Source organism: Silurus aristotelis, assembly GCF_946808225.1.
Source record: "Silurus aristotelis genome assembly, chromosome: 24".
In the NCBI taxonomy this organism is placed as follows: Eukaryota; Metazoa; Chordata; class Actinopteri; order Siluriformes; family Siluridae; genus Silurus; species Silurus aristotelis.
This window is the reverse complement of record NC_139597.1, coordinates 18,715,839-18,734,251: the sequence shown is the minus strand read 5'-3', so window position 1 is coordinate 18,734,251 and position 18,413 is coordinate 18,715,839. Positions and strand designations below refer to the sequence as shown.

The following is an 18,413-nucleotide window of genomic DNA, read 5'->3' as shown; positions in this document are numbered from 1 at the left end:
GACCAGTTTAGAAATCATGTGATGTGTATGAATTTGGAATGCAATAATGCCAAATGGGTGTGTATTTGGAAGGTTTCTCACCATCTCGGCAGGTCTTGTTGCCTTCCAGCAGCTGCACACCGGTGGGACAGGCGCACTGGTAGAACGGCTTGACCGGCGAAAGCAGGCACAGGTGCGAACAGCCACCATTTTTCACAGAACAAGGACTCTTTACGTCTGTGGGACAAAACCAAAAATAAAAAATTACAGAAACATTTAATGTTAATTTATTTACTACCATTTTGAGCATAAACACAGGTTTAATAGATTCTCCAAACTGTTAGCACAAAGTTGGAGGCACACAATTGTATAGGACGTCTTTGGATGCTGTATCATAACATTTTCCCTTCACATAAACTAGGAGACCCAAAACTGTTCCAACATGACAATTCCCCTCTGCATAAAGCCAGCTCCATGAAGATATGCTTTACATGGGTTAGAGTGGAAGATATCCTGCTATAGAGCTCTGACCTCAACCCTACTGAACAAAATTGGCTGAATCAGAACGCTGACCCAGGCCTTGTCACCTCACCAACATCAGTACCGGACTTAACTAACACCCTTGTAGCTAAAAGATATTATAAGGACAAACAGGAAGTAAATGTGGAATGTGATTATCAAAAAAAACATACAACTCTCAGGTGTCCCCAAAATGCAAAAAGCTGTATTTTAATAAAAAAAAAAAAAAACAAACATGACAAACATGATGTATTGTTGAAAGATTTATGACCAAACTCTTGATGTCACCCATATGAGGATGGGTTCCCCTTTGAGTCTGGTTCCTCTCAAGGTTTCTTCCTCATATCATCTAAGGGAGTTTTTCCTTGCCACTGTCGCCACGGCTGCTCATCAGGGACAAACGCACACCATTCACCTTCACTGTTGTTTTCTGTAAAGCTGCTTTGAGACAATGTCTGTTGTGAAAAGCGCTATACAAATAAACTTGACTTGACTTGACTTGACTAGCACACCATAAATTTCCCTTCAAAAATAGCGAGTAACGTTTAAAAATGTAAACTTAATAGGTGAATGAAAATAAACAAAAGTGTATTTGAGACTATTTAAGACTGGTCACTGGTAATCCATAATTGATGTAAAAATCTATACCATGTGTTTAATCTAGGGGCTAGAGCCACCTGTAAGAAACTGCATCAAATTCCTTTAGGACCAGCTGGTTTAGAAGTACCTAAGGAGTGGGAAGAGTGTTTTCCAAAAAAGGCTAGTATTGGTTATTTGGCATAAAAGAAGGCCACTCTGTTCAACACTGGAGCTTTACAAGTGTTTGAGAGAAACCTGCTTCTGTAAACCCAATTAGTTACAAACAAATGCAGCTGTCTTACAAAGTCCAGTCCCTTTTTCTTTACAAATTAACAAAACAGTGAACTGTTGGATCGTTTGAAACACCCTCGGAGTCTTTTCGAATAATGCAGAAATTCAAACAGGCAATAACATAATTATGTTGAGCTAAGTAATGGAAGCAATTTGCAACGGATTCCTCATAAGGCGTATGTGGCACCTGGGAACGAACACAAACCCAAACACACACAGAGAGAAAGTGGCTCTGACGAGTGCTATGAGCATGTGCCTGGCTTTTCTCTCAGCCATGAGAAATTCTCTGCATTCAATCCAAACAGGGCTTCCATTGTGCAGTCATGGCACACAGAGGCATAAAGGTAACCGTGCCATAATCATCTCTGCAGAGTTGTATTACCAAACAGTCCAGGAAGCCTTTGTGTATTGTTCCACAAAACACCGCTGAAGACACACCACACGCTATAGTGAGCCTTGGCCATGGAGACCATTCTTTGTGCTGCATTACACTCCTTTAATAAACAGCACTGAATGCTTAATTCCATTAATGTGTACAGGAAGCCCGCGAATGCTGCTTGATGTGTAAAGAATGTTAACATCTTACCGGTGAGCTGTCTCTTTTGGCTGAAAACGTGAATGTCCATAGGCGAGAAGATGTTCATGTGGATCTCATGGCGCTCCTCCCCTGTCTGCTTCTGACACGAGTGTATAGAGTGTGTGTTCCAGTCCGTCCAGAAAAGTGTCTCTTCGTACAACGTTAGGGCGAAGGGGTGTGGTAGAGCACCCTTCACTACGGTCTCTCTAAGAAAGACCAAGAATGACACAATTAGACATCTCATTCAAAACAACGTGTGACAACTCAGAACCAAGGAAAACATCAAAAATGTGAAAAAAAAAATTTATTTCTCCTCCATAGTGGATTAAAAATAGACTTTCAAAGAAATGAATGACCAAAAAGCAAAAACATTCATGAACATCATCCAGCATCACATGACTTACCTCCCTGTGCCATCCAGATTAGAGCGATGAATAAAGTTGTATTTGGCATCAGCCCAGTAAAGCTTTTGTTGGCTGTAGTCCAACGTGAGCCCATTTGGCCAGTAGATCTCTGTTTCGATGATCACGGCTCGATTTGTGCCATCCATACCTGCCCTCTCAATCTTAGGGATCTCTCCCCAGTCTGTCCAGTACATGTACCTAAAGGAATGAAAGGGATGATTTAGTTTAAAATTACCACTTTGTGTTGCACCTGGCAGCCTGCGGCACATCCTGGCAGTGAGAACAACCTGTTATTATCCTCACCTCTATGATGACCCTGCTTCTCATCTGACTGTAGCCCACCTTCTGGTCTCACTGCATCTCCTCACCTCTCATAAGTGTGATTAGTAGGGCTTTCTTTGTCTTTTTTCAGCCTTATATATTCGAGTGGGGCACTTTATTTCCTACTCATTAATTAATTGCACCTCTATGTAGATGATCTCCAAAATTATGCTCTTGTAGCACATTATTAAAACAGTAAACACGCTGGTTGTTCAGAAAAAGCACATACGGGTGTGACAAGCAGGTGTCCACATGCTTTTAGCTATAGAAATTGACTATATATCTAAACGAGAGAAATTAACTGTTGAAATTGTGTAACAGGTTGTGATCCCTAGTGTATGTGGTTGGCCAAATGTATTGGGGCACCCAACTTTTCCACACCGTTACCACCAACTTGGAGGCACCCAACTGTATGGAATGTCTTTAGAAAATATGAATATATGCGTTACATGTTTTGAAGTGAAAGATCTTGCATGGCTTGCGATAGAGCTCTGACCTCTACTCTACTGAACTACCCGATTTCATATCCCTGCCGCTGAACGAGCACAAATCTCCACAAATCTAATGGAACAACAAGTCAGAGGGTTATTATGAGAAAAAATATGGACTAAATGAGGAATAGGATGTTTAAAAAGTACATCTTATGCTCTGGTGTCCACAAACTGCATGTGTGTAAGGGAGCAGAAGCAGGCAATACCGTGCCCCACACACACACACACACACACACACACACACACACACACACACACACACACACACACACACACACACACACACACACACACACACACACACACACACACACACACACACACACACACACACACACACACACACACACACACACACACACACTCCTTGAGCAATGGGTTTAAAATAACACAAGCTCAAAATAGTAAAGGTTCAGATGTAAAGTTAGGATGCCAAAGATTTCTAATGCTGAGTGCTTCATCACATAACAACCGAACCGAATGTTGATCTTAAGTGTGCGCAAGGAACAAAACAGTCCAGAAACAAGCAACATGCTGCATTGGACAGCCAGTGTGTTACCGCGACACAACTGCAGATCACACAAACATCCTTCTGTCTGTGTGACTTTCTCAAGGGTAATGCACTAACCATAAATCAACATCATGGCCACATGGGAACACTCGACCTTTCACCTTTAACAATGTGGGGTGACCCAATAGACATGGTTGTGGTCATGTAGCTGTTATGGGTGGGGGGTTGTTATGCAATGATGAAGATGATGAGAAAAGGGATTTTACTACTTGACAGGGAACAGAATACTCAAAGATGGCCCAAGATTTATTTATATTAAATATTATTTTATTACACAAACTTTGTGTATGGATGCACATACGGTCAATCAGTTTAATGGACACACAATGGGTCACTTAAATTGGTGGAGCTTCAAGAAAAAAGAGAGAGGATTCAAGGAGAATAAAAGGTGGCCAAAGATTTGTGGAATCCTAAGATTTGTTCCTTTTATTTCAACATCCCATTCCACATTTAGTCCCTATAATAACCTCCACCTTTTCTGGGAAGATGTTCCACTAGACTTGTGGGTATTAGTAAAGTCAGATACTGATGTAGGTGAGGAGGCCTGAGATGCAGTCAGCCATCCAATTAATCCCATATTAGGGGTTATAGCTCTATACTATAGCATGAGATCTTTCAATGCATGTAAAGCAGATCTGGTTTGGTTCTCCTTGGTCACATGAAGGGAACATTTCACAACAAAGACTTACTATACGACTGTGTGCCTCTAACTTTAAATGTGAATAGTTTGGGCCAAGAAACACATACAGGTGGAAAAGCCAGGTGTCCCGATACTTTTGGCCATACAGTGCGGATACGTGTATTTTGATATAACTGTCTCTTTATGAAAGGGTAAATTGGGGTGGGGGCATCAGGTCAATCTGCATCAATTCACAATCTGACCTGATGCACCTTCAACCAAAATTAAATGCGAGTTACATGTAATTCATAAGGTGTTAATGATAACGCACAAATGCCACTGTCCGATCGCTCAAAGCTCATAAGCTGATAGGAGATAAAAGCCAAGACCCGCAACACACAAATATGCTGCCGCAATTACATTGTGACGCCAATTTTCTACCAGAGAGGATGAAATTCCTCTCCTTGCATGCCCAGAGGGAGGAGGAAAACACTTCGATGTGCAAGTCTGCTCTAGCAGGTTGGCGCAAAGCCATGGGATCCACACTACACATGTATATTTAGGGCAGTAGACGGTTCCTGCGCAACTGGGAGTTGTAAACAAACTGACACAAAGCAGCAAAAAGGTTATTAAGAGTTCAAATAACATCGGTTACGCCAAGTTCTTCATCACCTCCCTGAACAAAAACCTAGCAAAAACATTCCATTAGATTTAAAAACACTAACAGGACAAATTCTGCTGGATCTTAGACAGCTGGAGTTGGCTGAACGTTGGGAACTAAAGGCTAGGACGGAGCTGTGAGGACTCACGGTAAAATCATGAAGAATTCTAATATTTACTTTTGCACAACAAAAGACAAGAGTTTGGTTTTTCATGCTAGACACACACCTTACACTGGAATTTACTCACAGCAGAGCATCTATTTAAACTAGTTCACTGCAAAAACAAAATATCAAGGTCCACATTATCCAGACACATTAATTAGTACAAGGATAATGTCACCCCTGGTTTTAACGTCAACAAATTAAATCACAAATGTGTTTATACTCGATAACTCTACTTTTCGCTTCAGACCAGAAGGCCGGGTTCTTGCATTTATTTATTTTTTGCCATTCTACATTTGTTTTCAGGCATGAATGCAGACAGACACCATCTTACGCATGGTCCGTTTCGATAGTATTGATCATGTGGTCCGCTACAGGAATGTATAAACATGATGATAGATGCCAGTAGGTTATGAACAGCAGCTGGGTGTGTACAAAACGAAAGGATCAGGTGGGAAAGAATTGTGCTCGGGGCGTTTTTAAATCGACATCCGTTGATTTGAGGCACGAATCATGACATTCACAACAAAAGTAAATTTTATAGCAGATAGTCTGTCTGCCTAACTTCGCTATGCATGAACTCGTCAGACATCCCCGTTCGCAGTGTTTTGCCCCTGGCAGGGCAGCTAGTAGACACTGGTTTGAAAACTTCAGATGTATAAAAGATATGCCAGCAAGTATGTGTTAATGGAGCACATACATACATATTGTGAAATTTAGTGTATTTGCACCCATACACTGTAAAGGTGTTAGACAGCACTAAAGGCAACACTATCAGAGTCAATACATCAAAATTAACTCAATTATTAACCAGACCCTTTGTGGCTATGTTCCTGCTGATCTGGTGTGAAACCTTTCTATAAGTCAAATGGTAAAATGCTTGTGATGGACATTTACTAACCATCATCGTCTTGGATTACTGGTACAAATGAGTACACACTGAACCCCATTCACAGCAATAACCAGTGCGGTCCTCTAACAATCGAATCAGACAGGGGTGAGAGGAGTGTTCATGTGTGAGGACTGAGAACCTTTTTGCATGGGGAGGAACATGGACTGGCCACTAAATAGACAAGAAACACTCTCAGTGACCAGGGAGGAGAAACATGCCACAAATGTCATCGCTCTTGATAAAACAACATCTGGAATTCTTAGAATTTCTGCACTGCTTTTACTCGATCACTACACAACTTAGACGTGGGAGTTTGCATGTGGGAGTTTGGACTTGATAACAACGTGGCATGTGTTTACATTTATTTTTTGACAGAAAGCACAACATTGCGGTGGCACTCATTTGGTAATTACGAGATCACTGACAGGACTGTGTGTTGAAGTGTCACCCAATGGGAGGAAAATATATGAGCATCTACAGACAATCAAAGCAAGACATGCTGTATATTTAAAGGGACAACGCATTCGTGTGCCATCAGCTTAGAATGTATTGCAGGTTAGCCTGTAACAGGAAACTAAAATGTAGTTTAAAAAAAATCTAAATAATAGTTAGGGTTTTTTTTTTTCTTTTTTTACAAGAAATTGTACACCCCTTTGCAGCCCTACAACCTAATAATTTTAACCATCACTGTACATACACTATAAGGCAAAAAGTATTTGGACACCTGACTTTTTTCCTGCATATGCGGTTCTTCACCAAAACATAAGAACAAAGTTGATGCGCTAGAATGAAATTTTATTTTATTTGAATTAAGACCCCAAACCTCTTTTAACCTGTATACAAAGCCAGCTCCTTGAAGCTTTACATGGGTTGAATCAGAAGATCTCCTGCTAGAGATCTATAAACACTATTGAACCCCTTTAAGATGTATAGGAACACTGACTGCATCCCAGGCCTCCTCCCTTCACCTACATCAGTACCTGACTTTACTAACACCCTTGTGGCTGAATAAGCACAAATCTCCACAAGCACACTCCAAAACCTTGTGAAATATCTTCCCAGAATGAACCATGGGAAATAAACATTGAATGGGGAGTTCAGAGGGGGGGAAGAAACTGTTCCGTTTTAAGTAACTTGATGTGAACAACTGATTGAATGCAGACTTATGGAGGACAAGTCGCTGTCACACTGTTGTGCATACAGCAGTAGTGATTTCTACCCAACGAACAGAAATCATGTTCTCTTGCTTGTTAAAGAAAAGTAGCTATGTACAGTATTTGCACGCGGAGCTATGCTAATTGTGCACAAGTTTGAGTGTGTGCATGAGTGAGTGAGCATGCATGCGAGAGTAAGTGAAAGTAGGAAAAGGCCACAGTGTGTATGAGTAAGTAAACGCAGGGAGCCAAGCTCCAGGCCAGCTCCTCCAGCAGAGGATCAAACGGGTGGCACACGTGTGAACCAGACACCCGCTGAGAGCCATTAACACACACACATAGAGCAATGAGATGGTGTGTTTGCTTTCTTTCACCCTTCCTCTCTTTCTCTCACTTACATTATGTGGTGTGTGTGTGTGAAATATGCCATAAGCAAGATTTTTAAAAAAATAACGCTTTGGGTAAACACCATAGAAGAGTTAAAGTGGAGTTTTGGGTGTTTTATAAATAAGTACACAAACAACGATTGTATGCATTTAAGTATGCAAGCAATCACAGCGGAGTCCCTGGCTATCTTTATGCGACGGGTGAAGACCTACATCTTTCTGAAACACTAACACTTTCCAGGTTTGCTTTGTTAAAGAAAAAGAAAAAAAAAAAACTGAGTTGTAGGCTGATTTATCTTAAATTGTAATCTAGGGTACCAGTGTAGATTTATTCATTGATAGAGACTCAAAGCATTTTTGTACTTCGCTCTGGACAGGGACGGTATTATATTCTAGTAAGTATGTAAGCAAGCACGTACTGTAAATTAATTATAAGCAAGTTTTCTAGTAAGCATTTATTATATGTAACAATGTAAGCAAGTATGTACTGCATGTATGTATATAAGCATATACTGTATGAAATATGTATCTAAGTAAGTAAGTATGTGGGCCACTCTATTAAAGAATAAGTGATACAGTAAAGAGGGACATAAAAGCAGATTATAGCCGTGCCACCCTGCAGGCAGGAGGAACAGCAGCAACACCACCCGCTTTGTATAAAAAAACGTCCTTGAAACATTAACCCCTGCCGTGATTTTCACCCACAGTGTTTACATCAACACTACTACCTGTGTTATCAGATTCCACAGGCAGTCATACATACACCGCACTATTATACGACCTTATCACATTTCTGAACGCTCAAATTTTAACCCATTAGTCAGTCAAGTTATAAACATACTGCATGAACCCGATATCCGTCCGTTTTTTTTTCAACAACAGCGTGTGTGCACGATCAACCAGAGAAACAAGTTTGAAGCTAAATACTCTACTCAGATCCAATTACTGACAACTTTAAGAAGGGGGCGTAGCCAGACACCATGTACATAACATGCGTTGTGCTTATGTAGTTACGTGAGCAGGTTAATAAGGATTGTACACTATACAAAATCAGGTGAAACGTCATCCTGCAGTATGTAGGTCCACACACATCATCCAACCTGATAGACGATCCGATTCTTAATCCATAGGGTTTATTAAATTATGTTCGCCTACCCTTTGCAGCTATAACAGCTTCAACTCTTCTGGAAAGGCTTTTCACAAGGTTTAAGAGTGTGTTAAATGGGAATTTCTGACCATTCTCCCAGAAGCGCATTTGTGAGGTCAGACACTGATGTTTTGGACAAGAAGGCCTGGATCACAGTCTCCGCTTTAATTCATCCCAAAGGTGTTCTAAGAGGTCAGGTCAGGACTCTGAAGGCTAGTCAAGTTTCTCCACACCAAACTCACTAATCCATGTCTTTATGGACCTTTCTGCACTGGTGCGCAGTCATGTTAGGACAAAGTTGGGAGCATGAAATTGTCCAAAATGTATGCTGAAGCATCCTTTCTCTGGAACTAAGGGGCCGAGCCCAACTCCTAAAAAACATCCCCACATCATATTCCCCCCTCTACCAAGCTTTACACTTGGCACAATGCAGTCAGACACGTACCGTTGCACCCACCAAACCCAGACTCGTCCATCGTGTTGCCAGACAGTGAAGCGTGATTGGTCACTCCAGAGAACACGTCTCCACTGGTCTGGAGTCCAGTCGCGGCGTGCTTTACACCACTGCATCCGATGCTTTGAATTGCACTTGGTGATGTAAAGCTTGGATGCAGCTGCTCGACCATTGTAAGCCATTCCATGAAGCTCTCTACGCCATGTTCTTGAGCTAATCTGAAGGCCACATGAAGTTTGGAGGTCTGTAGCTATTGACTCTGAACAAAGTTGGTGACCTCTGTGCACTATGTGTCTGAGCATCCGCTGACCCGCTCTGTGGTTTTACATGGCTTCCACTTTGTTATAATACCACTAACAGTTGACTGTGTAATATTTAGTAGGGAGGAAATTTCACAACTGGACTTATTTCACAGGTGGCATCCTATCACAGCACCACGGTGGAATTCACTGAGCTCCTGAGAGCGACGCATCATTTCACAAATGTTTGTAGAAGCGGTCTGCATGCCCAGGTGCTTGATTTTATACACCCATAACCATGAAAGTAACTGGAACACCGGAATTAAATTATTTTAATTCAGGTGTTCCAGTTACGTAACAATCTATTAAACCAGTTTTATTGAATGAATCGATTTGTACTACAAGTAGCTACTTTCATTTACTTTGCTTCCAACCATATAGTCAAAATGGAAGCCATCCATCCACACACTAACTGATCATCTGACAGCAAGCGGATTGGAGTGAATGCTGTTTGCGTTACACTGTTCACAGAGTGAGCAGCTATGTTGATTTGACATCGTTGAGTACGGAACAGGTATTTAACAGACCCTGAATCAAAAAATACACCATCACAGGTAAAAATCTTGAGAAATTTTTAATTTAATAGCAAAGTGGATTGTAGCACAATAGGGCAAGAGCTGGACTAAAGGAACGGCACCAATCTGCAATGAACAACAGCTGGCAGAACAACAATAGAGCTTTGTGAGGAACACGCAAGCAAAAAAACTGGTATTCTGAAAAACAAAAACCAGGAGGAACCAGGATTTACAATGTCACGAAATAAATTCATGAATAAATAAACAAAGAGGATTCAATTTAAAGAGAGTTTTACTACAATGAGCCACAAGATGAAGTGTGTGTGTGCATGCGCGTGTGCATACAGTGAGGAAAATAAGTATTTGAACACGCTGCTCTTTTGCAAGTTCTCCCACTTAGAAATCATGGCCGGGTCTGAAATTGGCATCGTAGGTGCATGTCCACTGTGAGAGACATAATCTAAAAAAAAAATCCAGAAATCACAATGTATGATTTTTAAACTATTTATTTGTGTGATACAGCTGCAAATAAGTATTTGAACACCTGTCTATCAGCTAGAATTCTGACCCTCAAAGACCTGTTAGTCTGCCTTTAAAATGTCCACCTTCACTACATTTATTATCCTAAATTAGATGCACCTGTTTGAGGTCGTTAGCTGCATAAAGACACCTGTCCACCCCATACAATCAGTAAGAATACAACTACTAACATGGCCAAGACCAAAGAGCTGTCCAAAGACACTAGAGACAAAATTGTACACCTCCACAAGGCTGGAAAGGGCTACAGGGAAATTGCCAAGCAGCTTGGTGAAAAAAGGTCCACTGTTGGAGCAATCATTAGAAAATGGAAGAAGCTAAACATGACTGTCAATCTCCCTCGGACTGGGGCTCCATGCAAGAGCTCACCTCGTGGGGTCTCAATGATCCTAAGAAAGGTGAGGAATCAGCCCAGAACTACACGGGAGGAGCTGGTCAATGACCTGAAAAGAGCTGGAACCACAGTTTCCAAGGTTACTGTTGGTAATACACTAAGACGTCATGGTTTGAAATCATGCATGGCACGGAAGGTTCCCCTGCTTAAACCAGCACATGTCCAGGCACGTTTTAAGTTTGCCAATGACCATTTGGATGATCCAGAGGAGTCATGGGAGAAAGTCTTGTGGTCAGATGAGACCAAAAAAGAACTTTTGGGTCATAATTCCACTAAACGTGTTTGGAGGAAGAAGAATGATGAGTACCATCCCAAGAACACTATCCATACTGTGAAGCATGGGGGTGGTAGCATCATGCTTGGGGGGTGTTTTTCTGCACATGGGACAGGGCGACTGCACTGTATTAAGGAGAGGTTGACCGGGGCCATGTATTGCGAGATTTTGGGGAACAACCTCCTTCCCTCAATTAGAGCATTGAAGATGGGTCGAGGCTGGGTCTTCCAACATGACAATGACCCGAAGCACACAGCCAGGATAACCAAGGAGTGGCTCTGTAAGAAGCATATCAAGGTTCTGGCGTGGCCTAGCCAGTCTCCAGACCTAAACCCAATAGAGAATCTTTGGAGGGAGCTCAAGCTCCGTGTTTCTCAGCGACAGGCCAGAAACCTGACTGATCTAGAGAAGATCTGCGTGGAGGAGTGGGCCAAAATCCCTCCTGCAGTGTGTGCAAACCTGGTGAAAAACTACAGGAAACGTTTGACCTTTGTAAATGTAAACAAAGGCTCCTGTACCAAATATTAACATTGACTTTCTCAGGTGTTCAAATACTTATTTGCAGCTGTATCATACAAATAAATAGTTAAAAAATCATACATTGTGATTTCTGGATTTTTTTTTTTAGATTATGTCTCTCACAGTGGACATGCACCTACGATGACAATTTCAGACCCCTCCATGATTTCTAAGTGGGAGAACTTGCAAAATAGCAGAGTGTTCAAATACTTATTTTCCTCACTGTATGTGTCACATGACCCAAAACTGCACCATTTCTTCTTTTATTCTACAGCAAGTGCAATGGTGGGAGAAGCCATGTTGATTTAATGTTAATTGCTGAAGTCTGGGCGTTGAGGACATCACACATCCTGAGCTCTCAAGCGTTTTCTTTCTTGCTTCCCCCCCCCAAAAGCTGTAGGTTGAAAATTACGCCCTTTGAAGGAACGCAGTGTTAAACACTACTACCGAGCTATGACATCAGTTCATCCTTGAGTCACTGGCTTTGCACATGCTCATCAACCCCACACTACTAAAAAGACAGCAAACATCGAGCCTTGAAGAAAACCCTTAATGAAGCTTTTACTAGGCCAGGGAGTGCTGTAAGGGTCAGACGTTTAACCATTGGTTTATGACCGAGATAGTGATTTCCAAAACTTCTCAATGCTTTTTTTATTTATTTGGAGTAAAACACCATAACCCAAAACTTCACAAACAGATACACGAGATTCTCATGACCACCCAAGTGTAGTTCGTCTAAGTTTCTCCAAATGTTTATAAATCTTGTCTCAGAGAAAAACAACACACCTTATTTACAGCACAAACTCAATAGCTCATCTCCTCTGGGATCGGGGGGGGGAGGGGAGAGATAAAGGGATCAGAAGAGAGAGATGGAGGTGAAAGATAAAGAAAGAGTGCGGTGAGATAAGGCGTGTGTCTGTGTGTGTGTGTGTGTGTGTGTGTGTGTGTGTGTGGTGGTGGTGGTGGTGGTGGTGGGGGGGGGGGGGCGCTATTACTGCGTACGTGTTGGCTTTCAAGTTGGTATACAGTCAAATCCCACCTCTGGACATTCAACTGTTTCCTGTGAAAGTGTTCTTTTCCCTCCAGAACTAATCTTCAAACTGGTTTTGGACTGAAATTGCAACAAATTAACAACAGTGACAGCTAACCAAAGCAAGTAGCTCAGCAACAAGTTAGACAACTAGCATTAGTGATAACACAAACAGTGATTGGAGATTTAACCAAATCTGTATATTAACAGATCTGAAGCAAATAAACTAATATAAACAGTATGTAAATAAAAGAAAGAATTGGGACACCTGACTTTGCCATATGGACATATATGGTTCTTCCAACTGTTCACAAAAAAGTCGGAGGCACACAATTGTATAGGATGTCTCTGGGAGCAGTATCATGAAATTTGGCCCCTTCGCAGGGTACTTCCTAATGAAGCGCTTGTGAGATAGAAGTGGCTCCAAAATAGTTGCCAGGAGTGAGGAGTGACCAGTGAAGATTTAAAGAGGCACCAGGTTCATCTTAAGACTGACTGTTATCTGGCAAAATGTTTGACAAACAGGTTAGCGCTACATGGTGGAAGTCATGATCTGTATAAACACATACACCACAAGCTACCCTATATGGACAGAACACCTCAGCATAAAATTGGTATGTGCTTTTTGAATTTTATATTATGTTCTTTGCACTTTATAATATGTTCCACTAGAGTTCTGTGAAGATTTATAGAGCTTTATAGAGCTGGCTTCATGCACAGAAGCACCGTCAAGCTTAAATAGGTTTGGATCTCCTAGTTCAAGTAAAGGGAACATTTTTACACTACCGCATCAAAAATAATCCTATACAATTGTGCTTTCCAACTTTTGCTAACAGTTTGGGGAAGAACCTCATAAGAGTTGAAAAAGTCAGGTGTCCCAAAACCTTTGTCCATATCTGACTTCAGATGAACACACTGCACACCGCTCCAGTCAATTTACAACCATTTTAAACAAACACCCATATTTATTAATATTAATAAAACCACAGTAAAAAGGGTTGCTCCTAAACCCGATGGACCTATGCTTTGAGCACGAGGTGGTTATTTTCAATCTGTAACACCACCCCCTCCCCGGGCCCCTGAACCAGAATGGCCAGAGTAATGGCTTGTGCTTTTGTTTAACGTGTTCCCTTTCACGCATGCACAAACACCGCGGCTTCGATTCAAATCCAACTAATGAATAGATTAATGGCGGAGAGAACCTTTTATCTGCATCCGCGCAAATTTAAATGCAAATGCACCTCTTGCTTTGGAGATGGGAAAATGAGAGGAAAGTGAAGGGGTGGACACACACATGCACGATGATGTAACAGGGTCTGTGATTTTATCAATGGACACCATCCAGCTCTCATCTTCCACTTAATCTGTGAGATTCAATATACAGCAAAAAACAGCCTATTCTTGCATAGGGCAGGTGGTATGTCCGAAAGTATCAGGACAGCCATCCTTTTGTTTTTAACCCATATGTAGTTCTTCTCTAAACTGTTACCACAAAAGAGCACATGACTGTATATTAAATGTATTTTATATATTTTAAATATATAATGCATTTTCCTTTCATTTAAAACCAGGAGACCCAAATCTGTTCCAGCATGAAAATGCCATTTTTCACAAAGCCATATCCAAAGAGATACGGTTTACATGTTTTTGGCTGAAAGATCGTGGTCTGCTATAAGAGTTAGAGTTATAAACCCTCCTAAACACCTTTGGAACGCTGACTGCATCCCAGGGATGGGGAGCAAATGACTTTACGAACACTGAATGACTGAATGAGCACAAATCTATATAAATACAGTGGAATATATTCCCAGGAGAGTGAAATTTAATTATAAACACAAATGGGGACTAAAGGTGGAATAGAATGTTCAAAAAGCTCAGGTGTCACAAATGTGTTCATATAGTATGTATTTGTAAACGTAAGACTGCTATGTACATCCTACACACGTGTTTGGAGCACTGCTCATGCACAACCTCAGAAATGTTGCATCGTACGTATTAATGTTCTAAAGGCCTATTTCGTGTGTCCTGGCTTTTCAAATATAAATACTCTGTATGCAAACTCAGATTCTTAGGAATTATGACAACAATCACAACAGCAGAAACTTTGAAAGAACGACAGTTTTAAAGGGAAAAAAAGGTGGAACTAAACTGTGTGCATGAAAACACCAAACATAGCAGTAGCTTTTAAATCGTCCGGATGTAGATCAGATACGCAGGTGAGTGTGTGAACAATGGCGCTGCTTCTTCAAAGTCATGCATCAAGTATAAACTGGCATTTGGAAGCAACAGAGCAGCATTTTGGTCGAATTCTGTGTCTGTGTGTGGTGGGGGAGGTCTGAGAGGACCACTAGACAGCAGTGTCATGTTACCCATCAGGCTTTTGTTCTGCCGTGGGGGGTGGAGTGGTAAGGAAAACACTCGGATTACACCCACACTCATCCGGTTCCCGAGGTTTGCAGAACTACTCACAGCACAGGTAAATCACAAGGAATAAAAGAAGCAGCTGGTTTAATGAGTCGCTAGTTATAAAAAAAATATGTCTATTTTCTACCTAATAAACAAACAAAAACAAAAAAAAATTATTTATCACCTTCAAGTTAAAACACATACATGAACACTGATATTTTAACATATTTTATACTCTGAAGTACAGTGTTCATTATAAAATACCCAATATAAACAAAGGTTTGTAGACACCTGAGCATAAGATTGGTATGAGCTTTTAGAACAACCTGTTCCACATTTAATCCCAATTTACTGTAATAAGAAGCTTTACTATTCTGTGAAGATGTTCCACTAGATTTGTGAAGATTTGAGCCACAAAAGTTAAGTAAGTAAAAAAGTCAGGCACTGATATAGGTGAGGTGAAGAGGCCAGTGTTCCAATTCATCCCAAAGGTGTCCAATAGGGTTGAGGTCAGAGCTCTATAGCAGACCACTCAAGATCTTTCTCTCTAAAACATGCAATTCATAACTTCACGAAGCTCGCTTTGTGCATCAGGACACGGTCATGCTGAAACAGGTTTGAGTATCCTAGATCAAGTGAAGGAAAAAGATTTCATGCTAGCACATCCAAAGACATCCTATACAAGCTAACTTTGCAGTATCAGTTCGGGAAAGAACCACGTTTAGCTGGAATAAAGCCCACGCTACTTCCTCTAGAAAATTCGCTTCCTCATTATCTAGAGTCTGAAGGAGGCTACAAAAATAAAGAAAACTCTGCAAGACAGTTCTCATTAAAAAAAAACATAGCAAAAATTAACCCCACTAGAAATAAAGTAAACTATTTATCCTATTTTTCCAACAACAAAAAAAAAAGCTTTTAAAATAGTACCATTTTCTCTTAGATTTATTTTTTTAACAGTTTTCCACAAGGAATTCCACAGGAACACTGAGTGACTTTGGACATTCCCTGTATCCCAGGGGTATTAAAATGCAGTTGCACACATGTAAACTCCTTTGGGGGGCAAAAAATCCAAATGATCCAATATAAAAGAGACAGAAGGGTTGTTGACCAACCGAAAGAAGGTCATAGATATATCCAGCACATCATTTTCAGACAAGAAAGCCTCATAAAAAATTAGCTAATGTACGTTATAATTTAAAACAAATACACCAAGATGTTATACTGTGCATCAGTAACCTCTGAGAAAGACCAGAGAGCCATGCTGAACAATCTACATTCTGCTCCATCATCCTGTTAAATGTAAGCTACCATCTGACAAGACAAAACATGCAAAGAGTTCAGCTCGAACCTCGTTCTAAACGCTCAGGACAATCCGTAGTCACACGCATGCACATCTTTCATCGAACACCAATTCGAACAAAACGTCTAGAATTACTCAGACTTTAAATTGATATAATCTCAAAGACAATCAGAGCAGCAGCATGACTGCAATAAAAATGCGATAGTTTCCCCACTCACCCTCTGCCCGGATCCAGAGCGATCGCTCTCGGCTGGTCCAGGTCCTGCCAGAACAGAACTTTCCTGAGTGAACCGTTGAGCTCGGCTACCTCGATGCGATTCGTTTCCGAGTCTGTCCAGTAAAGTTTACTACCCAACCAGTCACATGCCAGACCATCGGGCGAGGCCAGACCCGATACCACCGTGGTCTGGGAGCTGGAGCTCGAGCCGTTAAAGGTGGCCCGCTTAATGGCCTCCTCGCTCACATCGCTCCAGTAAATCAGACTTCTGCTGAAAACAAAGTCCACGGCTGCAGCATCCTCCAAGCCGCTTACCACCACCGTGGCGTTGGCGCTGGGACCTTTGGCGGCGTCCACCAATCGCAAGTCGCGTCTGTTGGCGTACAGGAGGAGAGGCACGGCTGCAGAAAACGACACGACAGTATGATTACACACTGAACTACAATCACACATCCAATTTCTCTTCAGCAATCAGAAAACACAAAACAGCTCATGACTTGACACTTAGATATACACTATATGAGTAAATCTTTGTGGACACCTAAGAATTGTATGCACTTTTTGCACATTCTAATTTATTGACCATTTGTTGTTCTGCAGTCAGCGTTCCAATTTATCCTAAAGGAGTTCAACTGAATTTATAGCCCTATAGCAGGAAAGCTTCCACTCTAACCCATGTAATAAATAAATTGATAAAGCTAGCATTGGGAAAAGATTTCATGCTACTGCATCCAAATATATCCTATACAATTGTGCGCGTATATAAGATTGGGCTAACAGTTTGTAGGAGAACCCACAAGAGATGGAAATGTCAAGTGTCCAAATAGATTTGTCCATATAGTGTATGTTGACCTAATGTTTTTTTGTCAAAGATGCAGGAAACCCAACAACCAAATACAAAGTTCACAACGACCGTGTAATTAATTTGTTTTCATCACAGATGTACAAAGCTGAAAAAAAAGCCTTTATTTAAAGAAAGATAAAACTTTGAACCGCCATCACACCATGAAACACAAACATACAGCAGGTCCGTTACGCAACACTTCAAAGTTCACGTCAGAATTTCTTTCCTGATACTTTATTTATTCTCATTCACCACCAATATTAAGCGCTAGACTCAGGGGTGTGAAGGTCGATCAGCATCTGGAGTGCTCACATACACAACATCATACACTCAGTATGAGATAACAAATGTGCTGGATGATTGGAGATGCTGGCTTTACCTTTACATATGTACAGCGCATTACAAAAACACGGCGAGTCCCACATTGCCGACAAGACAAAAATAAAATTCGGCTAACCACAAGCCGACATATTTTTCCTCATAAATTTCTTCGTCATCACGAAACAACTCTTACTTCCTCTGAAAGTCATTTCTGGCTAGTTTCATTTCCTCCGTCTGCATTATTTTTTCCCCCTCAACCCTTATTCATTTATTCAGCTCTGAAGCGGTGTATGACCTCAAGGACTTCCTCGACTCTGGAGCTCATACCTCTGCAGGGCTTTCTGGCACAGACTCAAACCTCAGTTTGACACATGGACCACGGAGTTGCTCTCTCCCCCTCTCAACGGCAAAACCCTAAGGAGCTCCTGGTCTCGCTGATGTTTTATTTATTTATTTTTTTACATGGGGAATTTCCTTTCCCAAATATGTAGAAATTTGCAGAACAGCAGGGTGGCCATCCAACACCCTTTACACCTTCAATCATCCAAA

At 41.2% G+C, this 18,413-nt stretch overlaps 1 protein-coding gene across 2 annotated transcripts in view; it reads right to left on the bottom strand.

Annotated features, from left to right (window-relative positions):
• The window catches only part of lrp6 (low density lipoprotein receptor-related protein 6), a 46,050-nt gene that overhangs the window by 25,705 nt on the left and 1,932 nt on the right, over positions 1-18,413 (bottom strand). For both annotated transcript variants that reach the window (XR_014531267.1, XM_083527778.1), the window contains exons 2-5: positions 16,701-17,100; positions 2,350-2,547; positions 1,955-2,151; positions 82-216 (exon numbers count right to left, since the gene is read on the bottom strand). Coding sequence is in view for 1 of the 2 variants with exons in the window: in XM_083527778.1 (XP_083383904.1) it covers positions 82-216; positions 1,955-2,151; positions 2,350-2,547; positions 16,701-17,100 (930 nt within the window). In the remaining variant the exon portion in view is untranslated. The remainder of the gene's footprint in view (positions 1-81; positions 217-1,954; positions 2,152-2,349; positions 2,548-16,700; positions 17,101-18,413) is intronic.